Source organism: Chroicocephalus ridibundus, chromosome 2 (genome assembly GCF_963924245.1).
Source record: "Chroicocephalus ridibundus chromosome 2, bChrRid1.1, whole genome shotgun sequence".
Taxonomy (NCBI): Eukaryota; Metazoa; Chordata; class Aves; order Charadriiformes; family Laridae; genus Chroicocephalus; species Chroicocephalus ridibundus.
This window is the reverse complement of record NC_086285.1, coordinates 76,557,516-76,584,457: the sequence shown is the minus strand read 5'-3', so window position 1 is coordinate 76,584,457 and position 26,942 is coordinate 76,557,516. Positions and strand designations below refer to the sequence as shown.

General features: G+C 44.2%; 1 protein-coding gene across 2 annotated transcripts in view; it reads right to left on the bottom strand.

The window, feature by feature from the left end:
• The window catches only part of F13A1 (coagulation factor XIII A chain), an 80,574-nt gene extending 55,901 nt beyond the window's left edge, over positions 1 to 24,673 (bottom strand). Inside the window, exons 1-4 of one of the 2 annotated variants that reach the window (XM_063325958.1) lie at positions 24,444 to 24,673; positions 14,163 to 15,017; positions 8,248 to 8,413; positions 4,056 to 4,198 (exon numbers count right to left, since the gene is read on the bottom strand). In XM_063325958.1, coding sequence (XP_063182028.1) covers positions 4,056 to 4,197 — 142 coding nt within the window. In that variant the 5' untranslated portion in view covers position 4,198; positions 8,248 to 8,413; positions 14,163 to 15,017; positions 24,444 to 24,673. Of the gene's footprint in view, positions 1 to 4,055; positions 4,199 to 5,109; positions 5,252 to 8,247; positions 8,414 to 14,162; positions 15,018 to 24,443 lie in introns of those variants that run through there. The other variant, XM_063325957.1, reaches the window with a different exon arrangement.
• Between the last annotated feature and the right edge of the window lie 2,269 nt (positions 24,674 to 26,942).

Here is a 26,942-nt window from a genome sequence, read left to right as displayed (position 1 = left end):
AACCCAAAACCATCCGCCTCCTGCTAACCCTAATCTGCAGAAAGGCTGGAATACCGTGTTGAAACCTGAGGTAGGCTTAAAGTCCCATGGCAATATTATTGATATTCTCTGCTCATTTCACCAGGCTTCTGAAGTAACTTCTGTAGATCCTCGCTGGCTTTAGCACTGACTGAAGTTACAGAGATGTTTTTTTGTGTGAAACATTAAATGCGGTTTCGCTCAGAAATCATTCTCGTTGCCCTTCTGTGAAGTGGGGCACGTCTTTGCCTCCCTCCCTGCAAAACTTACCAACTCTCACTCACAATAGTGTAGAGAAAGCTCACAATTAAATCACGTGAGGCAGGAATTTCCCAGAGAGGGGTAAAGCAAGGGCAGGGGAGAGTCTCTCCCGTTTTCTCTCCCAATGCCTCCCAGGCTGAAAGCACTGCATGAAAAAGCTGCATATCTTGGGGCTCTGCAAGGGGTGAAGCTATTAGTAAGTTTGGCTCAGATTCTCCCTCCTTCTAAGGAGGCATAGAAATGGAGTTGTGAGTTTGTTGCATTTTCATCTCATGTTCTGAAATAAAAGGCATCAGTGCCCCTGCCCTTCGTTTGCATGTTAGCTCCTTCAAGGAACTGCAAAGCTAAGCCACCCTGGGCCATCACTTCAGTATTTGCTTCATTTTATCTCAGGACTTTACATGGCTCCTGTCAAAACATAGCCAAACACATCTGAAGAAAACACATTTCAATTTCACTCTCAGTGTTACAATGCACGTTGAGCTTGCCCGATGAAGATAACCTGCAACTGAGCCTCTGTTAATTACAGCAATGGTAATTACAGAGGATAAAACATGAGCAGAGCAACAGAATGTGCTAACGCCGCCACCAGAGTACGATCAAAAGGAAGGGTCCAGACGCTTTGCACGTCACTGCTCGTCTGTTCGTGGGGGACAGGTGGCCATCGAGGGCTCCTTTGAAGTCAGGTCCATTTGACAATTTGCCCGTAGCCTGGTGTGCTGCAGAAGCAGCAGCAATCTAATGCTTTCATAAAGCTTTTGCAACGTTAAGCTTGCATGGAAATAAATAAGCACAAGCTTCAGCTGTTTTCTGAATAACAAGAATAGCCTTCAAACATCGGGCGTTCTTGGAGGACCAGAGAGAAAGGGCTCTGGACTACAAACCTAATAGTGTGAGTTTCCAGAGGAGGTGCCCATCAGTGTGCTAACAGGGCAAGCACGATTCCCCGGCGAGTCACAGAACTTTGCACAGGAGGGTGCGTGGGGGGAGCTTGCAGACCGTGGGGGCTGCAGGGCTGTGTCCTCCCACCCAGCGGCTGTAAGCGCCAGGCCCACTCGTGACAAATTGTGGCGAGATGAGCTGGCTAGGAAGAACCAGGGGGAGGACACAGCACAGGCGTGTTCACAGAGACACGGGCTTCTCGCAGAAGAAGCGCTCGGGCGCTGCTCATCCTCCATGCTGAGCATCTCCCCCGGCAAGCAAGCCAGGATCCTGCAGCAGGCATCCCACTGACCGGGCTGGCAAGGCAGCCATCCCCGGCAGCCTCCGCCGCTCGCTCTGGCTGTGATTCAGCAGTGTAGAAGTGGGTGTCAGCAGAGAGCTAGTTGAGCACAGGGTTTTTACCTCATCCTAGAGTAGTAGCTAAAATAGGTCAAGTGAATCACACCCTAAAAATGCCTGTTTCTCTCTGTTGGCTGCGAAGGGAAACAAGGGTGACTAGCTCAGCTGTAGACACCTACACTGCACAGATCAAGGGCAAGATTCAGTTAAATTTAGGCATCTAAATGATGTGAGCCTGGTATGTAACCTCTTATTATGGCCAGTTGGTGGCTGGTTGCTGCAGCCGGTGGAGCTGGGAAGTGACAACCGCTGCCTCCCCGGAGAGCCTGTGCCCTCACCTCCACTCACTGCACAGCTCTGTGCTGACTATGATCTGACACAGGTGAAGACACTGACGTTTGGATGTTTATAGCAGGTGTCCAAAGGCTAGAAAACACCTTAGTTGTAACAGCAAGGATAAAAGAATTTGCATGGTTTTTTTCAGTGTGTTATGGCAATGAAACTGTGGGAACCACTACAAAAGATTTGGACGGCCCAGAAGTGCAGAGGTGCGCAGGAGAAGGGGAAGGAGGTGGCACAAGCAGCCCTCTGCAAGGATGTGCTCGTGGTGCTAAGCCCTGTCGTGCTCTGCTGCTCCTGCTCTGCCTGCAGACGCTCACTTTATCCCCCAAGCACAACACTGTGAGTGCTCCGGGCAGGCTCAGCTCCCGAATGTAAGTTTCAGTCTGAGCTGCATTGGACTATAAACTTTAAATGTGGTCTGACAGGTGACTTAAGCATCCTACCCCAAAGCAGTGTGTCCAGGGACCACACTGGCAGCACAGGCTTAGATCACAGCTGACGTGCAGTGAAACAGGAACGCTGCTGCAGTCCCTTCCCTTCAGGTTACCCCTTGCATGTCATTGCTACAAGCATCGCAGAGCTGAACTGCACAGCACAGCTGATCCAGCTGTACAGAAAGAGTTTTGCTGTTATGCACAAATTTCTTTTTCAGCCATACCAGTCCCATAGCCAGGTTTATCCTATGGCCACATGAACTCTTGCTTTGGAGAAGGGCTGTTTTTCTCACCAGCGGCATCACCTTAAGCACATGTTGGGTTCCTGCCTCAACTCACTTGACCTGACACTCCTAAGTTTCCATTGCATTTCTGAAAAGCAAGGGGCTCCCACCCACCAGCACCACACTTCATTCAGAGCCTGATGTGAAGCACATCAAAAAGCCATAGGAATCTTTCTCCTGGTACTGGTGGGCTTTAGCTACACCCTTACACATCTCCAGCTTCTGTGAGCGTACTGGTTTTGAAACAATATCTAGTCAGGACCTGTATTGCATTACATTTGACAATTTAAACACACATACTTGCCCCAGAGCTACAGGGTGGTTTGAAAAGGTTCTACAAGCAAAGTTTCTACAGTCTTAACATGCCAGTTGGTTTTGCTCAGATATTGTTCAAAAGAAATGCGTTTTAAAGAAATGTGTGTGTATTAAAATGGGGGGGATGTGTGGATGAGGCACATGATTAGGATTACAGAAATAATGCTTTGCAATAAAAGTTTGAACTCATCACTTAAAAACTCTTTGCCTGTTTCCCAACGTGTAAAATACAGTAATTAATGCTTGTCCAGATTTATTAAGCACTTTTTCAACCCTGGATGAAAAGTCCCATATGAGCATTAAGTATTATTACTCCTGGCTACCCTGAGCTGCCACATTCAACAAGTTCTGCTGTTTGTTTCAAACAGGCCAAAAAATTACCATCGTTTGGTTGGTGACTTATTCATGAGCCAATCCTAATTTCTTTTAAACCAAATCTTATCTATTTTTTTTTCAGGGTCACTCCAAAAGGTTGTCACTGAGAATGTCGTTTGATATCCCCATCCCCTACGTGATATTGCTTTGACTCCCCAGCCAAATGGTTGAAACGCTATTCACAGAATAATTAAAATTATGGGGATGCCTTTTAGTTTTGTGGTCATTTTTATGAGAAAGTTGAACATCTAGCAAAAGTTTTCCCCACCAGCCAGCATTTTGCAGTGGTTTCACAGTCAGTTTAAGGCTGTACAAACCAGAAGGGCCATTAAGAGGGGAGGGTCCTCCTGCCCCCTTCACCCCAGTGCTGCCGCAGCCATGCCTGAAAGCAGCTGTTTCTAACGTGACTCTGTGATGGTGATCAAACTTGGAAAACCTATTCTTGCCTTTTTTTTAACCACTTCCACAGTTCAAGCTGAAAACTGGTCACTCAACCTCTCCGCTCTTCACTTTCCCTACCCATAACCTGAGGTAACACTTCCACGCACATGGGTGTTTTTAGTAAGTTTTGTCCATAAGCAGCAATAAAAGCTGTCTGAGATCAAAAATGTAAGGAGCTCTAGAAGTATGTAGGACACAAATGGCAATACTAAGCAAAAAGTGATTTGGTTTTAATTCACAGACCTGGGTAGAGGTGAGTACAGAAGATGTAGAAATAGACTTATGTCTTAATTGTACACTGTACCTGTTGGATTAAATCCTCTAGGTATCAATCCAAAAGCCTCCATCTCAGGGACCTCATTTTCTTCATCATTGGAGTTGTTTGACGGGAGGGCTCTTCTCCCATTCAGAGGAGGTTTCTTCTCCTTGTCTGTTGTTTCAGACATCCTGTATATAAAATGTTGTAATACCATGAAAGAAAGAAAGAATGCAAAGAAAAAGCAAACGTCAGCCAGTGTGGCACACGTAAGATGGGAGAAACCAAAAACAGTGTGGGGTGCCAGTGAGCTACACATTTTCAGACTCACATAAATAAAAACTGAGAGGCAGAAAACATCAGTCTAATGATGGAATACAGCTCTCTAAGGATTGGAAGGCATTTTGCGTTTGTCAAAACACATGAATAAGAGAAGAAGGGGGGCGGGAGAAGGAGAGGGAAGCCTAACACAGAAGTATTTGCCTAGGAGAAGCAGGGCATTAAAAACATTAGGGAGTTTCAGGTAAAAGAACTGGAATACCATTCACTCTTCCACCCTCCAAAACAGCATTACTGAATCCAAAATAGCAAATTATATTTCCAGAAAGTGCATCACACACATACCTCCCCCTAATAAAATGACATTCTAAGTTATACTGCAATCATCCCAAATACTACAGCCTACAACACTCTGGAGAATTGTATTTTTGTCCCTATGCACACAAACACCCAATATCTAAAGGGGTAACTCCTGCCCTCAGAAAAGCCACTTTTGAGAGAGAAAGAGAGAAAGGGAGAAGGGGGGGGGGGGAGGAAAAAGGGAAAGAAAAAAGCACATATTCGCTTCTTTCTCTCCCACTAATGACCTTAAGGGAAATCTCAGATGTAGGCTGATCAGAGACTTTGAGCTACTCAAAACTGCTTTCACAACTATTTCAGCGTAAGCATGTAGCAATGAAAGAGCCATGCCATCCTTCTAAGAAAATATTCATGGCTGAGAACACAACTTTTTCCCAAAGCTCCTGAAAACAGCAATTCAAAATGTAGCAATTATTTGATAGCAGTAAGCGCTTAAAGGAAGTTTTTCAGTTAGCAAGGGTACCTTTGTTTCAGATAGTCTTTTTTTTTTTTCCTTTTCTTGCAGAATTTCTGAAGTGCAATAGAAGCCTGGAAAAAGTTGAGGGCTTTTAAGTAATCTCTGTATATCCTCCTCCTTCCTGTTGCAATAGGACAGTGCTGAAAGAGTTGCCAAGCCCTCCCCACATCAGCTCGGAGGATCTGCCACCACTGCTGGCACGTCTTTGCTTATTCACTCCCTCTCCCTGCCTGTCTGACCCCAACCCTGCTCACCAGGAGCATTTCAAGGCACGCGGGCACCAAAGTTTCAGTTCTTAGTGAGACAGAGTAGAGCTCCTCATGGCACAAGGGTATACGAAGTGGGAGACTGGAGGGGATTTCTGAGGAACACAGCCCAAGAAGCCATGCTCACCATGTTGCCAGTCTTTAAAGGTGTCTCTGCCTCAGGGTGCTAGTTTTCAGAGCGCTCCCAGGGAGACACAGTGATGGTTTCCCTACCTGGTGCCTCACGGCAATCCTTTTGGAGGACTGCGGGGCACATGGACACGGAGAGCTCATTGGTGGCCCAGCAGAGAGGATCTTTTTCTTGAGACCCTGTGCAGTTCAGGAGAGAGAAGGTATCTTCAGCTCTTGCCCATGATAATACGTGCATCACCTAACAACCAGGGTCTGGGCAGTACCTGGTAGAAGGATTTCAGCTCCATGTCAACTCTGTTCAGTTCCACCAAGCTCGAACATAACTGGGGATGGTGTGACACCTCCTCTGTCAGACATAACTCCACAGACCTGTGGAGTTACATGGAGAAAAAGCAGTGTACAGGGAAGAACTCAGGCCCACTGTCCTGCCAGCCACTGCTGTTCGGCAGCAGAGGTACAAGTCACCTACTAAGAGCACGTCTGGGCAGTGGAGAGCCCCTCTTATACACATGGGAAAGCCATGGGCACTTAGTTGCCTCAGTTGCAGGGTTGATGGAGTGAGAAGACAGAATGAAGAGGACTCCTCTCTCTTTCAGCCAGCTATGGCTTTCCAGACCCATCGCATCAGTGAAGCCTCAAACCTCTTCTGGCTTAACACCATTGAAATCATTGAATACGAATAGGAATATGAACAGGAATATGAATCGGGTCATACTTTTGTAATGGGAAGCAGCAGGTAAATCATTTGGAAGACAGGACCCCCATGCCGGTTCCCTGGGGATTTCCCAGTAGAGGCCATAGCGAGGTTGCTCCACACAAGCCAGGACACTTGCACAGCAGGGATCTGGGAGCAGAATGGCTGCACTAGCACGGCATTGTGGCCGGGTTAACGAGCCTGCTAGGGCTGATTGCCAAGGCACAGCACCAGGCTGCAGCGGTTTTGGCGGCAGCCTTGCTATCTACACTGCCTGCCTCACAGCCAAAGGGCTTGGGCTCTCCCCCACCTCCCCAGCAGGCTGTTAGGCATGGAGCATGGAAAGCCACCTAGCCGGGGGACTCCCCTTCCCCTGCCCTGCTTCCCCAGGAGGCAGGCACCCTGCAGGGACAGATCTGGTCCCATCGCTGGCATCCTGAGCTGTGATTTCCATTGACTCACTTTTAGGCAGATGGGCCCTGCGGTAACCATCTGGAGGGCAAGCGGCACCCCTGGCACACGGGAACACAACGAGCTTTCTGGGGGAGGAGGCTGGTTACCGATTTTCTTTTTTTATTTCCTTTTTTTTCTTTTTTTTTTTTTTTCTTCCCTCCACCCTCATTTCTATGTGGCGTGGTGTGCTTTGTGCCTCTCTCTCCACTTCCAGCCAGCACTTCAGTTCCCAAAATTGCAGCTGCCGCGACGACGTTACAAAAACTGATATAAATATTGCCTCGGTGCCATGCCTGCTGGAGGCCTGCAACACAAATAAGAAATGCCGTCTCTCGAGGAAGTCATGTGCTTCCCCAAGTGGCTGCGGTGCTGTCAGAGCCGGGAGGAAAACTTTCCGTCAGAGGGAGGAAGGGAGCAAGCGGATGCAGCCGAACAGATCCCGCTCCAGCCGTTGTGCTCCATCAGCCAGGGGTTGCAGATGTCTCCCTGCGCCCGTGCACATTTCTCCGGGGCTTTCGGCAGAAGCCCACCATCACGCAGAAAGCGGGCAGGCCAAAATTTTTGGCGGTCGTGGCAGGAGCAGGGCTTTGCACCCAGGGAGAGTAATGTTCCGCAGGCTGTAATTTATTTATTTTGTGGGAGTGATGTAAATTTGTGCTTATGACAGCTCCAGATGGCAGGTATTTTCTCATTACCCTGGCTTCTTAGCATTTGCTCTCCCTTGCCTATTAGACTGCTCTGACCTTAATTTAACTTCCATGGTTCGAAACGACTGACGTCAGGGCTGATGCAGGGGGGGCATGGAGAACACAAAGCCCTGGTTTTCCTGTAGGGCCTTATATTTAATGAATGATGCACTGGGATGACCAGTAAAAGAGCACTCTCTCTTCCTGAAGCCGCTTCCGCACTGTGCCCCGCGGGGAGCTGCGAGCCCGTGCCCATTTCTCAGAGGCAGCCTTCAGATACTTGTGGCCTTTGCCAAAGACCTTTGCAGTCACGGGCACTCTTCCCACTGACTGCAATGGACTTTGAATGATGGACAGCCTTCCCACCCCCACAGAAAAGCCCTGAAATAGCTGGAAAGCTTGCACCATAAAGGGTTATCCAAAATGCAGTTTCCTGTTGTCGCCAGAGCCAGTATCACTCTGTTCCAAGTCCTCCCATGCCAGACAAGAGTTTGGGGGGGGGGGGGGGGGAAATTCCTGCAAAACACGAGTCAGTAAAGCTTTACAGCCAGAGGAGAGGGCGTGCCAAGATCTGTCACAAGCGAACTGATCGACCAGGTGCTCACATAAATGGGTTGCTCTGCTGTGTGCCAGCGACTGGATGGGAGGGATATTTTGTCTACCACTACTGTAGCTACACCAAGCACTCCTCGGCAGCAGCTGAGCATTGTAAAGCTCTACAACAGGGTGGCTTTTTTTCTTCCTTTTTGAATAGATGACCCTCGTGCCATTTGCAGCCTAGATGGGTGTTCAGACGCACTGGGACATTATACTACAGCATGTGCAGAAGTGTACCTGCGAGGACATCCTCCTCACTCCCCATAAACCAGACTCTTTCAACTCTGATCTTCTATACATAACCACACAACATTACCTCTCTCTTGTCTTCTCAGAGCTTCACTTGGGAACGTGCACCCTTTCTTAGATGATCAAGTTTGTCTTCCCCCTCTTTCTGCATCATTACTCGTCTCCCAGAAACCAACGTTGCTCTTCCTACGATGCCCTGCCTCGTGAAGGCTGCAGGCAGAGTAGAGCAGATTCTAGCAGAAAAGATGAATAAAAAATTATATTTTTAAACAGAAGCAAATTTCAGAAATGTTCATTTGGTGGTTTTGTTTGCATATTTTGCTTCGCGTTTTTTTAAAAAACAAAACCAGCTAATATATCTGCCTGTGTGTAACAGCTCTGGCTACCACGTACAGAGGAGTATATTTTGAGTTAATGCTGAAAATTCAGAAGGCCCAGCTCTGAAACATGGCATGTGTACACACGTCTGTATGTGTGAAAGAGGGGCAGAGGCAGTAGATAAAATGGCAGCTCTTCAGATGGCAGAACATTTGGAGAAGGGGATGTAGGGCAGTTTTCAAAAGATATTGTTGCAAATGTTTCTGTTGTGGGAAGAAAAAAAACATATATATATATATATATATTCGTACACACATTCTGCTGGGAATACGTGGCTTAGAAAATTTAACTCTTCTCTGAAAAATTGTTGTTCCAAACCACAAGTCTAAATTCAAACTGTAGATTTGTATAAGCATCTACATCTGAGCTGGCCATCTTCGGCTCCCTTTATCCTCCGCACAGATCTAGTCTCGGCAGTGATTCATCTCCTCCTACAGCAGACATGTAAATAGGTCAGATGAATCATGGCCTAAAAGTGCCTGTTCCCTGTACTGACTGCAAAGGGAGCTTGGGGTGATGGGTCCTACCATATGTGTCTACAGTGAGGTGAGATGAATCCTAAGTCTAGCCACGGAAAAAAAAAAAAGGATTTTATTTTGGTTTTGAGGCCTGGTGTTCTAGTGCTAAATTATCCTTTACTTTTATGGAAGATACTGCTGCAAATTATTATTAGTGGTACACAGTATACAGTTCAATACACTTTTTTCTTTCAGAATACATGTCTGCCACGGCCAATTATGTAAAATACATTTCTTAAAACAAGCGTCAGATTATGGTAAAGTACATACAAGCTCATGAGTTCAGGCTTGGGAAAACACATGCATCTTTTTATACTTGTCTGTGAAGGCGTTTAACTTCCTCAGACAGAAATATAACATGTAGTAACTGCAGCAAAATAAGAAAGCAATTGTATTGTCTGTTATGAACATATAACCCAGGTTTCCACTCCTATTCTTGCTGACATCTGAAGCCAAAGCATTCAGTTGGTTGGGTACTAGGGGCTACCCTAGTTTCTTACAGAAAGTGTAAGAGAGCGGCCAAGCTTGGGCAAGAGGGTCTTTCATAAGAGACGATATTCACAGGCTCCAGCTAAGGTTAGTGGTTTATGTTTTGCTGGAGTTGAGGCCTTAAAGGATGAAAGAACATCTCTCAAAAAATGGGATTGGGTAATTCCGCTGTGGGCAGCCGACCCAGAAGCTGACAGAGACACAAAGGCTGTGGACCGTAGATTTTTATTTCAACCCTGAAACAAAAGGACAGGACATCAAAGCAAAGCCATAACTACCCAGAGGCTTAAGCAGGAAAAGCCATTTTAGATATAATATTTGTCTAAATAAATTTCACCACATGTGCTGCATGCTTGGGCCAAACAAAGAGACTTTTCTAAAGCAATAGGTTCAGTACCACTTTGTCCTCTTAACCCCATATACCCAAAGAGAAGCTCTTGGCCTAGGGATCAATCCTACTTGGTCCATCAGGCAAGGAGACTGAGAAGAGGGACTGCAACTTGAAAAGCAGGGGAAACAGATTATTTGTATGGTCCCCTTTCAGAGACTGTTGACAGATACCTACTCCCTTTTGAACCTCCATTGTGTCTAGAGGCAGGCAGAGCAAAAAATATATTCAGTCTAAATTTTTTTCAGTCTAATATTTTCAGTCAAAATTTTGGATACATCTGGGCTGGAACCGACAAGCCAAGGAAGACCCAAACCACCTACAAGCACAAGCACAGGGTCTGTGCCCTGCGCCCCTAAAGCACTCATGTCAAAGACCTGGTACAAGACACTTGAGACAGAATCATAGAATCATATCTCAAGTTGGAAGGGACCCATAAGGATCATCAATTCCAACTCCCTGAAATGCTTCCCAAATGCTTTTGGTGAGGTAGATGATCTATAAACTTGCATTCCTTTGCCATTCTAAATACACTCCAGTAACATTCTAATACTTCTTTGGCATCATTAAGGGTAATTATCTGAACTTTTAGTTGCTACCATTTACGTATAAATACAAGAGAAGAAATTCACCTAATAGACTAGTGGGGATATCAGAGAATGAAGTGCCAGAATTGTATTCACAATTCAGTCACTTCAGTGTCTTTCCCCCAAATACTATATAGTTATAGTCAAAAATAAAACCACAGAAAATAAAATTCCACTGACAGCAATCCTTACAGATTAAAGCACAAATCTTCAGGTTCGGATTTTAAACCAACATGTTAAACACAGCAGTTTAACACCCAAGGGAGGCAATCCAGAAATATGTTTGAAAAACTAGAACAAATTGTTTCATCTTTCATGTGTGCAAATCGATGTCTGCAATCAAAACTTGTTTTGTTTAGTCATGAAAGCAATAGCTTCATATGGGCTGAGCATACATTTCAGTGCTCTACGGAAAGACAAATTAAGGTTTTCATGGCATCATACTGTAGACCAGAATACTTCTGTCAGCTCCCTTGGCCTCCAAGAACAAAGCCTAAACTGATGTCCCTACATGAAGCCATTTGGGCTGAGGAGGGTTCAGTAGGTCCAGCTCTACATCATGCACAGGTTGAACAGCAGTGTTCATGGAGCACTGCACCTCAGCCAAGATGCTAGATCAGATCAGAGCTCTTCCTGCATCCAGAGGGAGGGTAATACACAACCCAGGCAATCCCAGCATGCTTAGTTGACAGTTGGTTCTAATTAATTTAGTAACATATGTGGACACGTAATGTTTCAATCTTAATGTCACAAAGCATTTCAACATTACTGACACACAATGTTTCATGTACGCTCAATTACAAGATTTCTGGAATTAAAGATTTCTGGAATTAAAGATTTCCTAAATTTCACTTCAGGGTAAAACTTCCTGTTCCAGTTCAGAACAAAAATACATTTCGAAGTGCATGAATGTCTTGTAGAACAGCTTTTCCTCTTAATACAAACACAGATGTAGTGTGTAGGCCCATACACAACAAAACACTTAGGCACATCTTTACTTCAGTCATGTAAGTAACTCCATCTTTAGGCATATGCCTAAATCCTGTAATGGGCTCAGCTCAACCAAATCAAGGCTGTACAATATCTGTTTGTACGGAAACACTTAAGCCGCCTGTTGATGTTGCAGTTTAATAAGTCTCTGGTGCAACTGCTTCTTGACTCGTTTCAAAGATGGTTGCCAAAGTGCTTTGTTCATCCATCTTTCATTCCCAAGGCTGACCTTATCTTTGTGCAAATGAGTAATTGCTTATTTAAGGAAGTGTGCAATGCTTTGAGAAGTAGGTTCAAACATGGATTGTAAAACACCACAACTGGTTGGTTTGTTAATGGCGGATGTTCTGGAGGGACAAAGGAAATTGAAAGGATGAATCATTATCCAGATGAAGTTTAAAAGCAATTTAAAAGTAATTTCATAATCACAGATGTGTGCCAAATACACCCATCCAACACAAGCTGTAGGCTTTGATTTTTGTGAAGTCTGCAAGTTCTTTCCTTTGCTATTCCTGCTATAACCTTTTGCAGTCTGGTTCGAAAAAGGAGAATGTAAGAAATTAATGCCTTCTAAACACTCCACATAGCTGTCTCTTTCTATAGCGCTGTCCTGCATCCACAAAATTACTGTCAATGTGCACAGTGGAATACAAATACTTTTCCCTTTGTGCTCGTAGTGAGCTCATGGTTGGAGTAAAGATAAAAGTCAGATCAGCTGAGAGACACTGCATCAGATGGGCAACTCCAGCATGCACCCACAGCAAGGTCCCTGGATGCTCAGCTGATGGTGAAACCCTGCTTTAGGAACAATAGGCCTGCACAGTATTTCTCTCAAGCGTCAAGAAGCTGTTTAAATCCTGTCAAAGCCATACAAAGTACAAGATAATAACCACGGTGAACAGGCGCCCTCTCCATTTGAGGCTTATCCATCTCTTCCGCAATTCCACCTCTGGTTGTGCGCCCCTAACAGATCAACCTCTACAAAGTTTTAGGCTGGGAGCCTCCAAGAAAACATGCTAGGACAAAGCTCTGCAGGCAGGTATCTTCTCCTTGACTCCTTGATCTCTCTCTGGCCCATCTCTCTCTCAGCTGTAATCTTCACAAACTTTTGCAGCTATCACAGGAATGGTATGATCTTTTACTCTTTTCCTTTAAAGCCATTTTCTTCAACAACCTTACACTGCTTTTTGATTTCCTTTCAAAACATCAATGGTTGGTTGCTGGGGGAGCATTTACTACTTCTCTAATAGATTGGAAACTCATCTGGAAAACAGCAGTGCAAACAAAATGGGAACTGATCTATCTTTTATATTAAATGATCATTTTCTCAGAAAGGCCCTTGGAATTCTTCATCTTCAGACTTGTAAAATATTATAGTTTGTTCAACTCGTACAAAAAGAAGGGGCTCACTGGCTGTGGCTCAGATGTCTTGACCCCAGCGCCTTGTTTGCCCGCGATTCCTCCTGAAACTCTGTGGTCCCTGTAACTTTCTTGGTTAATTCCTTGGAGATGTGCATGAAAATGGGGTACAAGTAGCATGTTAGGAAATGATAAGAAAAGTGGTGGTAACATTAGGTTGAAGAAGTAGCCAATGTATTCTCAAGTAAGAGCATAAACATGCTTCAAAGGCATCCACTGGAATACACAGATGGAAATAGGTTCATTCAAAGTCCTGTCCCTTAAAATGATTCGTGTCACCATCTTGCAGTCTGATTTCCCACCTCTTGCTTGCAAGTCAGACAGCTAATCAATGAACAGAAACAATATCATAACACCATAAAGAGCAGTTACTAGTTAAGTATAATGAGAAGCAAGTAGCCTGGAAAAATGGCTTTTGAGCAACGAATACGCAGAATTTATTTGCGTTATACCACAACAAATTTTAACCAAGAACATGCATTCATAAAAAGCAAAGCTGATTTGTGGACCTCTGAAGGAAAAAGCTGGGGCAAGTAGGCAAATTGTAATGACCTACTTGTTTAACTTTTCCCATCGTTCGGGCCATTGGCTGACTAACACTTCTGTTCCGTAACTGCTGACAGTCGGTCTTCAAATGTTGAATCTATAGCTTTCTGACACCACTGTTGCCAACATTTCTATTGCATTCAACGGTAAATATAATTTTTCACGTCTGTTACTTGAAATACCAGTAGCATCTCTTTAAGAAATGTGGCTCAAAATAAAATACATGATTTGTGGCATAAAAATCAGCAAACCCTTGGAGTGTCTACAGAGGCCATTGATGCAAGTCTTATCTAATGATTACTACTTTAAGGTTGTGTTTATTCTCACAAAAAACACAGCCTTTCATGAAGGTGACTGAAATACACACGCAAAGCTTCAGGAATAACGCAAATTATGATCTAAATTCACTGTAGCCATGATATCTTTTAGTATGAACTCCCATCATAAGTCTTCATCTTCTTCACAGCTCTAAAGGCTGAAAACATTACACCTTTTCAAGACTTTAACCATGCCAAAAAAAGAAGTGCTATCTCACTGTAATAATGTTGTCTTAATTATGTACAATACTTAGCACTAGTTTTACACCAGATGAGTCATAGTAGAAGCTTGTACTTTGCTGTTTGACTAAATCTCACGGCACTTGGAACTCCCTGCAGTGAATGCTTACCAGCTTGTGCTCAGCTCTTGTCTCAGACCACGTCTGCTGGATCCTTTGGGGGAGGCTGGTTTGAAGGGTGCTGCAAAAGGATGAGCAGACACTGTGGTTGGAAATAAGGACTCAGAGTCAGTAAGAACATGCCAGGGAAGTGGCTGAAAGCTGCTCAGCTGTTTATGCTTCTTTAGTCATATCCATTTTAATTAATTGGGATCCTAGAAATCATAGAGCTGGGTTTCATTCCTTTCTTTTTAAAGGCAGTTATCTTCTGAGTAGAAAGGTGGTCATTCTTCATCATCTTGTGCTGTTTGTGGTAACAATTAAGACAGTGTCAAACAGGCAACTGCACTTGTAGTCATTTACAGAATCCCTGTTTACTTGCCTTACCCCGTCTAATACTTTACTAATAAAAATAATCCCACAAAAGCAGATGTCTATCATTTCATGGACAATTTTTACCACTGGGTTCTCCAATGAGATAGCATGGTCTGCTGGGCGCCTCTTCATTCGTGCAGATTTCTTCTTCCTACATTTCAGGGCTCGTTGAGCTCAGTGAAATCCCTGGTAAACACTGGATCTTCCCCCAGGTCCCTCCACACGCTCATGGCTTGGAGAAAGACAGTCATTCTCAAGACAGTTGTTACCTTGACACTTCAGCTCTCTTCATCTGAAACACATGAATAATACCGCTTTCAAGCCTTCGTAAATGGTTTTGGAAACTTCAAAGGAAAGACACTATTAGATAGATCTTTTTAAAGGTATTTATAATGTTCAAGAGCAGATGGACTTGCAGCAAAGTATACTGCCGTCTTCATTCACAGCCAGCAGGAGAGGTAGGCTCCAGCTTCAGGTTCTTTGAATCACTGTCTGGAAGACCACATAGGAAATTTAAAGTTAGACATTGTGAAAAATTGTTCCCATCTGCCTCCCCTCCTTTGCCCAAAGGATAAGCAGAGTGCCTAAGTATCTGGCTATCAGAGATCACTGGGAGGCAGCTGCTGAAGACTCTGTCTATGAGAATGACAAATACTCCATTCGTTTAACGTCCCTGTAATGAACGTCCTGCTATGGCACCTTCCAAGAGACTCTTGATTAATTGAAAGATGTAGAATACTTCATGTTGAAATAACAGCTGGTTACGATACTTAGCAGTATCAGCTGGTAGTCTAGAGACGTACACTTCACCAGGAAGCTTTCACTCCTACACATTATTTAAATAGAAGTTGGTTTTTGCAAACTCAATACCTCTAAACTGAGGCTTATTACATTTGGCTAGTAGGGTCTTTCTACTTAACAGTCAGTGTTTTTCAAAGTGCAATGCTTGTCTTATCAAGAGCTTTACCCAGAAGAAACCACGAGGAGTGGCGTGTGCACCACACTATTGTGTGGTCCAAAGAGGATGCATCCAAGTGAAAGGACAAACAAATCATTCTGCTCATGAAATCATTTCATTTCCATTTCAGCTGGGAATGCACTAAATAATGCATCATTCTTTGGCTACTCAAAAGGTCACCTTTTGGTCTACAAGCAGCTGCAGCAGCTGTGTTCCCCTGAGACCCTGCTGCGAGCACAGAACAAAGCATGAGCTGACGACAAGCGCAGGGGATGCAGATATGGGACAAGTTTCTGCAGGCCTCCTAGCAGCTCCAGCAGAGAATCACTGCCAAATTTCCTTTCTCTCATTTTTCACTTCAACCCCAAATAGCCTCCTCCTTTCCCCTCCCCTTCCTAAGTAAATAAGTCATATGTAAAATATGAGAAAATAAACAGCCAACTCAGATTTTGACACCACGCAGGGACAAGTATGCATGGCAATTAGGGATCTCCTATTCATCATTGATTTCCCATCACATTTGACAGGAAGGTACAACAGAGAGCCCCCCAGGAAGGCACTCTGTGAGGCTGTGTTCAGCTTAGAGGCTGCTGAGTCTCTTATTCCCAAACTATAACACAAACAAGCTGATTCTGTGACAAAAATACATACGCGGTAGAAGCATCTGACCCATAGCTGGTCTGGATATACCCTTGATATTTGAGACTTTCATCTAGTAGATCTGCATGATAGAAACTGGTGACTTCTTAGATATTATCTCATTATCGGGAACCCAGACAGGAGTTTCGCAGCTAGCAATCCGTTCAGCTTTGTCGACTAGGGTGTTGGTTATAATATATGCACCTTAGTTTGGAGGAAGGGAGTTTGAAGGGGAAAGAAAATCAACCTGTATTATCATCTAGTTCAGAGTCCGTCCTCCTGACAGATAGGTCGGGACTGTACAGAGGAGATGTCCTGACCAGACCTGGCTTTGACAGAATGGTGGGTGAAGTAACATGCTGCTATTGTAGGATTTCCGCAGTGCCCTTTTCCACAGACTTAATCCTGTTCCATTTCCTGAACACCTAAATCAAAATTTCCTACAACCAGAATGGCTTTTGTTTCAAATTAAATCAAACAAGCAAGGAGAGAAATAACAACCGCGTGAGAGAAAAACAAGCGTGTAACTCACTGTAAGGGCCATCTTGCATTGATGCATAGCAATCCCTTCTAGACTACAGCCTGGGGAACACTTTATTTTTAAAGGTCCAGCACACAATAACAGAATCATAGTAGACATTCATCTAACCATATGCATCACTCGTATTTTTCCTTACACATTAAAACAAGTGAACCTTAAAAAGAGATGGGGGGGGGACAGGACACCTAATGCACAAGCACTAAATTAAATATAATGCAAAAAAAATCTAGTGTATATGTATTCCTTAGCCTATCCAGATGTGCTTTCATCTCCTCCAGTCACTCACGCATCAAGATTGCAGCAGACCTCCACGAAAACCCCCTGAGCTCTGGGATTCCCATCCCTGTTCCAGGGTGATGTCGGATTCATTAACTCCAGCTGCCGCTGTTAGATTTTCCCCACTGCAATGGCTGAGTGTCACTGCCAGCCAGCACAAAATCCTGCCCAAAAGCACATGCCATGTGGCAAGGCTCTGCAGTTCAGCAGGCTGCCAGCCTTGGAGCCACAGTGGGCACAGCAAGGTGGCAGACAGCAAACGACAGAAAAGAGAGCAAGGAGTGGACGGGCCCGTAGCGTTCTTGAAATGAATGGGCAAGCAAATTTTAAAATTTACATTTGAAAAAATGAACAGCAGAATATTGCAGAGTAACCAATTTTGCCATAAACTTCTCTTTACAGCAAGCTGGAGGCTCTTCAGCTGTGATCAAACTTAAACCTGCTTGCTCATGTACCTCCCCCACCCCCGCCACTGGCACACAAGGGCCCTGAACAAGTAGAAAGCCCCCTACACTTCTGACAGCAGCTGTCTTAACCCTTTTCCAGCCACGTTACCATCAGGTACGGGTGATTACTGGAATTCAGTCTGCATCAACATTACAGTATATGCAACAACACTTGGCAGATACCCCAAATGGGGCCAGGATACAGGTCATCTAGCCAAGCCCAAGTCTGCACTGGCCTGCATGAAAGAAAATGAAGAAAAGCAAGTCTGTCATCAGTTGGCTTATTTTGTTCAACAGGAGCAAAATGTTCCTTTGTAAAGCATCTATGAGCCTGAAAGGTATAAAATGCTAAAGACACAAAACAATCAGGCACTGTTTATTTAAAATGTGTGATCTCAGAAAAACCGAGGGACATTTCTAGCTATAAACCCAAGTCAGAAAACGATGGCAGGCAGGAACAATCCAGGGTTTAGTATGGAACCAGCAAACGGCTAAACAGGAGCTCTTCCTAATGGCAGGAGAAGCAGGAATAGAAATGCACACCCTTGGCACTCCAACCCTAACGTTGTCTTCCTGTGCTCAAAAGCCACATGCTTTTGGACTTCCTTAACATGATTTCAGGGTCTTTGATGCACCCTGAATTTACCAAAGATCTTGACATGATTACCACTATTCTAAGTCACGTCCTTCCCTTGGGCCGCCTCTAAAAAAGCCAGCCTCTCTCCACTGACCATGTGGGCAGCCTGGTAGGAGAAGGCTTCCAGTGCAAATTCCTGCACAAGGTGCTTAAAGTCAAGCAGTGACAATACTGCTTCTGCCCCCAACCCTTCCATCCATGCCCTTCCCTCCCCAGATAACAAGGTGGTTTTCTTTGGCAAAGCAAACCGCACGCAACACGTAAAACCAACTGCCAGACCAGAGCAAGAGTGTGCCTGTGCTCCCAAATCCAGGTGAATAACCTAGCCATTTCCCAGCTTCACGCTGGAACGAGACCAAGAGAGCACCGGTGTCCCCCATCCCATCTCCCAGCACCACGAGCAGGACAGCCCAGCCCATCCCAGCCGCTGGACTGGAGTCCCCCAGTGCTGCTGTGAGCACCGTACTGCACGTGGTATCTGCTGGCCAATTAAGGTACAACCGTGGTAATTTTTTTTCTCTTGAGCATACATTCAGAGCTGTCCCCTTTGACATAGGTATTTAACAGGCTGCAATCCAGTTAACACATATGCGCACGCTCACAGGCACGCACACAGAGCAGATTACATACAGCTTTCCTTACAGTTCTGATAATCTGGATAATTTATTCAGGTTGGCAAAAGTTTGAGTGTTTTTCCACTTCCTCTGCAGAAGAGGAGCAATGTGATTGTTGCTGTGGTGATCCTTCCCTTAATATTTTTAGCCATGATCTGGCTTAAAGTCACAACTAGCTCTGGAAAGTGTCATTTTATTAAGGCATAATACTAAAACATTGGTGAATAGCCTTTTATTTTGCACACTGAATAGTGTATATATATCTATTCCTTGAAATTCACATTTACAAACAAAAACACATAGATGCTCCTTTATCATAAACAGGACTGGTTTTGGCCTTTATTTTGTGACCCCTGTTCTCATCCATCCCTTCAGGATAAATCTGGACCGTCGGTACCTCTGCCTGCCTGGGTTATGTTTTCAGGAGGGTACAAACTTACTCAGAAACATCAATGCTGACATTAAGAGTCATTGCATATGTAATCCCTCAGGCACGGGGCTTTAAAAAGCTACCTCCTTCCCCATTAGCGAGGTTAATGACTACTCTGCAGAAGGGGAGCAAGGCGATTTCATTTTTTTTTTTCCTTCATTCATGAGGCTGCAGAGCCAGCATTCCTCTCTCTGCGGAGAGGACAGCAAATGTCAGCTCCCTGCCTTCTTTTACACCTTGATCAATGAAGCTGTTGGCAGGGAAAACTGTTATGCACGGTAAGAAAAGTAGTACAAAACTTCTCCTACTGATGGAAACAGCTGATGGCAAGTCATTCCCATTTGTAGCCTGAGCTGTAGAAACATCCTTGCAGGGCTTTACCAAAGAAAGGGTGGTAGCGGCACCACCCCCACCCCCAAACCTATAGCTCTGCCATTGCATGCCAGCAGCGCACAGCACGCAGGGAGGTGCTGATGGGAGGTAGAGGTTCAGCCCTCAAGCACCTTGTGCTTGTCTCCTTCCCTTCACTCCGAATGGCAAACCCAAGCATCCTGGGAATGGCTGTGTTTTTAAAGTTGCAAAACTACTTTCATTAGACTGCTTTCCCATAACCTGCTTCACATTGAATTCTCCCGTGGGATTAATCACGGAAAAGGATACCATGCAGTAGAGATGAAAATAAACTCAACTGGGCCAATGGAAAGCTGTCCTCTCATTTAGTCGTGATTTTCTGAAAATTATTGTTTGAGATGAAATCTTGTTTGTCTAGTTTAAAATCCAGGATTAATCAGTCGGGAAAGTTGACAATTCTGTTTCTCTATTTTGTATCTCCTATGGGTGTTTTCCAGCATTTAAAACAATCTCCAGATCATTATTGTTTGAGGTGGGACTGAACAAAGGCTTGTTTATTTTCCATTCAGGCAAATAAAATATAGCATTTCAAAAGGTTTTATAATTTCCATCATTGCAACCAAATATGTTTGGTGTATCTGAATAAACCCGATTCAGATATTTGTTCTTGAGATGCACTAGCAGAAGCTACAACAAAACTTTTCTTTTACAATGTGATTGCAAATATAGGTGATATGAAACTACATATTTTCTTCGTTTTAATAAGAAAAACCCCAAGAAGGGAGAGAAACTACTCAACAGACAGACATGTATATGTTTATTCACACGCAGACACACAAACATTTACTATGAACTGCATTAAACATAATGACAGAATGCCACAGCACGAATATTCCTGTGTCTTTTGTTTCTCACTGCTTCTCTAGAAATTTCAAGATTTTTAAGATTTCATCTGCAAGTTTTCAGTAAGTGCTAGAAACTCATGCCATCCAAAAAAACAACTCAATCCTCCGTGGTATTAACACTCTCTGGATAGACGCTGGTAGATTCAGCAGCCTGTTGATGCAGCAAACTACGTCAGAGGTGCAAAAAAACAACCTATGCCGCACAGATGGAATTAGGACATGGTTTCCTTCAATCCTTTCCCACCGCCAAGAGCCCAGGGAGGGCACTTGGCTTCTGCCTTCCCACTGATCCCTAAAGGCAACGCCTTGGACCGGGACGACACTTTTGTGTGGCTAGACTGCACCCTGCATGATATTCTGGGGACACCCTGGACCCTGTGCAGCAGCTGAAAGGGGATGTTGTGCTTGTGTTCATCCGCACGATGCCAGCCGGCCTCCCACAGCTGCCGCCGGCATGCCGCCGCTCCATGTTAATTCCCTCACCATGCAGGGCACAAGCCAGCTCCTGATCTTAATCATGACCTGGCGTGGGGAGGGCAGGATTTGACAGCTGGTTTGCTTTCACCTTGACCCTTTCCATGCCCCGTCCCATACTGCGATGCCACTGCTACCGGAGCAGTCTGCAGGCAGGCATTTATTTACACACCTTCTGTATGTGGGTATTCTTGCATGCACCATGCCTTAGAAATGATAGAATTCTGCAAAGAAAGGAAATGACAACTCCGGGAGCTGGGAAAAAGCATCCAGGGTCAGCTGAACCCCTTTTCTGAGACTTTTTAAGAGAGTCAGATTTCACTCCACAAACCCACTGTAATTTAAACCCCGTCACATTGTGCGAGAAACAAAACCAAAGCAAAGCAGACCCTGTTGGATGGAGCCCAGCTGCCTAGAGCTACTTTGACACCTCTCATTAGCCGTAAATGTCAGGTCTCGCTTCACATGCTCAGCCAAAGGTGCTGGATTTTGTCTCACCTCCTTTTAGCGTGCACCAAGCCTGATCTGTCTAACTGCAGCTTCATGGGACCAGATTGAACCTTCAAAGTCCCGCTCTGCCACGCTCAGCTCCATTTCCATGCAAACTCCCCGCATTAAGGCAACCTTCCAACACATACTCCGAGCAATTAGAAGATTTCCTACCTGCTGTAAGGCAGCCTTATTGTGAGTGTATATCATAACATAGATTTTTATGTGTTATTCCACACCCGGATTGCTGTGTTTGTTGCAGGGGGCTGAGCTACAGCCCCTGTGGGAGCTATGAACGGTGTATTTGCAAGTAGAATGTAGGTTTCTGTGCTATTTCTGAAGCTCTGCAATTCACTTCCTGCATGGGCTGGGGTTTTGCTTAGATGCAAAGCTTAGATTGAGCTGTCAGTCACAATATACTTCTCTTTTTCCCGTTTTAGAAAAGGGATTATACCTGTAAAGGATGCACTCATATCAAAACCTTGTAGTCTTTACTACGTTGGCTTTGGAGCGAAATGCCAGAGAGATATGAAGGTGTGTGACAGAATTAAGTCTGTGCTATAAAGCAAGCCTAACCTATGTCCAAATCCCAGCCTTGCTGCAGAACAAACAGTGGTCTCCTTCGGCTGCACTGGGCTTGGAATCAAATCCCTGCAGAGCCTGGTAAAAAGCTGTCCAGGTAAAAACAAACTGAATTTTTTAACAGCATATTTCCAGGCAATTGTAATGATTCCTGCTGACAGTTTAGTTTTAAGGACCAAATTCTCAGACAATAACTCATGACCCAGTTCTGAAGTCAAGACTACAGTTCACAAATAATTGTCCCCATACATACCTCAGCAATTTTGGAGAGAAAGGATGCTAAAAGAAGGCCACAGTAAGCATAAAAGACACAAAACTAGTTGGCCAGATATTTAAACCAGATGAACTCAAATTAGTAATAAATACAGATTTTCAGCAGCAGTTTCTGCAAACCGATAGAGGGGAGTTTAGTGGCTCCTAAGTCAAGGCAGGTAAGAAGTTGGATAGTCTTTACTAAGTTACTGCCTTACCACACACCATCTGCCCACCTCCACCCCATGTGAAACAAAGGCAGAAGGTAATTCACGGATAAAACCACACTGGGTGTCTTCACTTCTGACTGCATTCCTCCCTCCTTCCCCACTACTAAAACGTATTAAGATGTTTATGCATCTTTAGTCAAATCAGTGTCACAAAAACAGGGAGCACAATTTTGAAAGAAAGAAAAAAAAAAAAAAGCAAGACCAGGATATTTACTGTCTCATACTGTTTCACCTTTCTCCAGAGCTTAATTTTAAATTAGCTTTGTGCCTTGGCTAATTAGCCTACACACTGATATTTTTAAATGATGATTAATTCTTCCAGCACCTTAGAATACAGGCTTAATTCTAGTAATCACAGCTGCTCACTGCTATAGCTTGTTAATGCTTATTTAATCTTTGAGGCCCCAACTTAAAGCCTTCATCTCTGGATACCTTTAAGAAGGAGTTAGGCACACATCTGTCAAGGATGAAGTTGATATAGTTGCACTTGCCTTCAGAAGGAAAGGTAGTTTAATGACCTCTTAAGGTCCTCTTCAGGGCTCATTTTCCATGACAGAGTCCAATCATAACACAACCTAATTGCGATATTTCAAGAGAAAGTTACCCCATGCCAGTGGCTCCCCTCCACTCCCCACTTCACTTTTGTTCGTGTTTTAGTACATCTGTTCTATGTAGTGCAGTTTGGCCATAAGAAAAGCAGGAAGAATATCTTTGAGAAACTTCCCCTATGCCAGATAGACAACTTTCACGTGACAGATAGGGAACCATAAGCTCTGTCTTTCTATTCTACCATCTATTGTACGTGACATAAAACTAGGATATTCAATACCGGAAGGAGAGTGGTAGAACAGAATCTCTCACCAGGCTTTCGCAGACACAGGCTCCAGGTCTCTCCACCAGCAGAGCACTCAGCAGTACAAATTTGATCTGGACCAGATCTGGGCGGAAGATTGCATTTCTATCAAGTTAGTCCTGGTACCTGCGATACAGGTAATAGCCGCTCCAGCACAAAATCTGTCATTGCCATTTCCAACCTCAGGCAGTCTTTGGACATTTGAACCATATCTGGAGATACTTGAATGATAGCTATGGCAACAGTGCTCTGCGTTGTGTGACCACTATGCGTATAAAACACTGGGGACCTCTCTGATGGGTTTGCTCTACTGTCAGAGTCTGGTCTAAAAAGGCATGAGTGCCTTGGCATTTCTGACAGACTTTTTGAGGCAGGTCCTACAATTATGAAGCGGTTCGCAACCCACACGTGCATATTTTTGAAGTGTAAAATGTTCCAGAAATTCCTGGTGTATTCTCCACAATTTCTACCTTCTGTGCTGCTTTTCTTCCTTTCTTAAAATTTCCTTTCTCTCACCACTTCAGTAAAGATCAGAAGTCATTATATTGTTCTGTTTGACGTATCAATTCCCTCTAGACTAATCTCTGCAATGGCACGCAGATCTGCAGACATATTTTTCTGGAAAAGTTAAAACACATTTGAATATTGTTCAGTATATTATAATCTTTTTTCTGTTCATTTTTAATCGCCCCTAGAGTGAAGCTTTATGTTTTTCATTTGAACACAAAGATTTCTTTTATGCCTAAGATGTAAATTAGCAGTGGGCAGAGCAACCGCAAAAAGAGAAAAGGAGAGGGGCTGAACATTTCACCTCCCATCACCCAATAATGAACCCACAGTGAGCTACGGAGGACACATGCCCCCAGCTGAAGCCCTCTCCATCTTCCCACCGCTCACTGCTGTGACTTGGCGCAGACCCAAGCCTATCCACTCCACGTAGGACTCCCGTTCAAGTGCTCTGGCTCTGGAGAGACTTTGGAGACCAGCACAGAAGCTTTAAACCTCCCACACTCAAACCAAGCCTTCCCCTTTGCTTCTTTGCCAAAAACACCTGACAGGACTTCAGTTGGACTCTTCTACAGATGCTGTTTACAGAGCTGGGTCTGTACAATGGGGCAAGCCATAGCAGCAGCAAGCAACTGAAGCCTTTTAAGTGCCTGTGTTTGTCCCCAGAAAGGAGTGCTGCAGGGGTGAGAAGACAGGAGATGACTTCTGGCAGCACTTGGCCTGGGTGGACTTACCAGTGTTCCAGCAAACAAGGTGAACTGGGAAGGGGACGCTTGGTTTGTAGCCTGCCATCCAGCACTAGGAGAAGGAGCAGAAGACTAAGGAAGGAGTTCCCAGGCCGCGGAGGAGGAAGAGCACTGAGTTATTAAAAGTGCGTGGACATCAGGGAATCATCTGGACCACCAGTTTGCAGCTGAACTCCAAGCATTTCATGAAACGCTGCTCCCCATGGGTGCAAATGTTTGCTCATCCTTACAGGGGAAACTGTAACATACAATTAGAAGCATATTTTGTAATACTGTGTTGTTTACAGACACACTGTATGGGAAAGGATGAAAGCTGGTTCTGGTTTTAAGTGATTTTGTTTTATATTTTAGTTCTCTAAAATTAACCAGGGGAAACTGACTGCGTTTGATGGTCTGATATAACAAATTCAAAACCTTAACGTCTGTCTCTAAAATAAAACAAAACAAAAACAGTCCTTTGATTTCGGTTCTCTCCTTTAAATTTCTCTGACTGCAATTGCCTCTGACTCCTTAGATTAAAAAAAGGGTCTGATACCCAACCATTGCCTGTACACAATCTAAGGGACAGTACTGAAGACTATGGCATTTCTCTAAATGTATATGACCACCAACAAAATCCGGTCGGGTGAATTCAGGAAGAGTTTTCTTAGTGGTACGTCTGTGCTCTAATCTGCTAGGGGGAACAGCAAATCTCTCTTTTGGTACAGCACATCCATTACACAGCCCCAGACAGATGCATGTGGTAATACTGTCCTAAAACTATGTACTACAGACAACGTGTCAGAGATAGGAAAGAAGCAGTGGAGAATAACAATTTCCATTGTCTGATCCTCAGGTAGATGCACTGTCAGCACTGAGCTTTCCTTACCCAAGGAGGGGACCCACAACCAATACATTGCCGCCCTCCCAGAAAGGTGTCCTTTAGCATGGTGGAGGCCAGCCCATTCCCAACCCTCCTGCCACCCTCCTGCCAGCATAGTGTTTTAAATGGTAAGGTCTTACTGTTAGTCTGCTTTGTGCCCAGTCTCCCCTGCAAAGGCTCAATGCTGTCTACAAATATGATTTCATCAAGAACTTTTCTATTTACGCTGAGAAAACACATGGCACAGTCCCTCAAGGAGTTCAGTTTGGATCTGACGAGATATACCAATGATGCTGCACTAATACACAGTCCTCATAGTCTTTCCCAAGACCTTTGGTGTCGCCAGAACATTGCCTGGTTTATGCTAAACCAAAAATCTCTTCATTCATTTCTTAGGTACAACATCATTCTTCTATTTTAAAATATTCTGTGATTTGTCTGGGTAGGGTATTTAGGCAAGCACATGCCCTTACCTATTGGCTTTGTTCCAGCCTGAGGTGTTACGTTTTTCCTAGCATAGCATTGGTCACACTACAAAAAGACCTCACCTCAAAGGCTGCAGTATTTCAATGCTGTTTGAAGTCATTGTGTCTGTAATGCCATCCCTCCAAGGATCTGATGAAGGGTGCTAATGTACACATAATTTTTTAAATTGTACACCAGTTAGGAAAAAAATGACACCGCATGGGAGATGGTATTGTTGTGAATTAGATTTATAACATTTAAAGAACCGACAAGTGGATTGGTAATGTGACGTACCTTATTCAGATTCAGATGCTAACTGCTCATGAGATGGAGTACTTTCATTGAGTGCTGAAAACTGAACCTGGTTATAGAAGACCTCCTAAGTTTATTCCAGCTGGACCAAACATAAACCTTTGTCAAACAAGGAGTTACTGGATTTGTCAAAGACATAAAGGAAATGTGTGTTATCGTAGAAACCGCAACAGATAACCTAATGATAAGTTTCAGACTGACACCGAATGAAGAACCTGGCCTACACTATAAAGTCAAGAGTAGTCTGGGTCAGACTATGGGTGCTATGCTATGGGCCTACGGCAGAGACAGCCATTTAACAATGCATTTCTGGGAACCTCAGAGCCACATTCCCTGCCTTGGGGTGCCCAAGGTTGGCTCTTAACTCCCCCTAAGCATTCAAAAAAAAATTGGGTGATGTCAATGACAACCCTCTACAATTTAAAAAAAAAAAAAAAAAGTACATTTGGACTGAGATGCAATTTGTTTTGATAGGGAACAGACTACAGTATGGTTCGGCTGCAAATAAAACCTAACTGGTCTTAACAGCACCCTGCAAAGCTGCTAAGGACCTATACACGGACACAGGATCAATATAAGATAAACTTGCATTTCATAGCTGGAATCAGAGCCACTTCATTCTGACAAAATAATAAAACAGAAAAAGAACAATGAGACACACTGGCACATGTGTACGTTTTCTATAACCACACATAATGAAGGCTTTAGCAATGCAGAACTCAACCTCCCAGCTCAAAGTTTTATTGGATATTATCTCGCTGGATTTGGAGCAACAGCTCTGAACACAGTAAAAGACATTCATTTTTCACAATGTTTCCCCATATAACTGACAAATTTATTATTGTTAT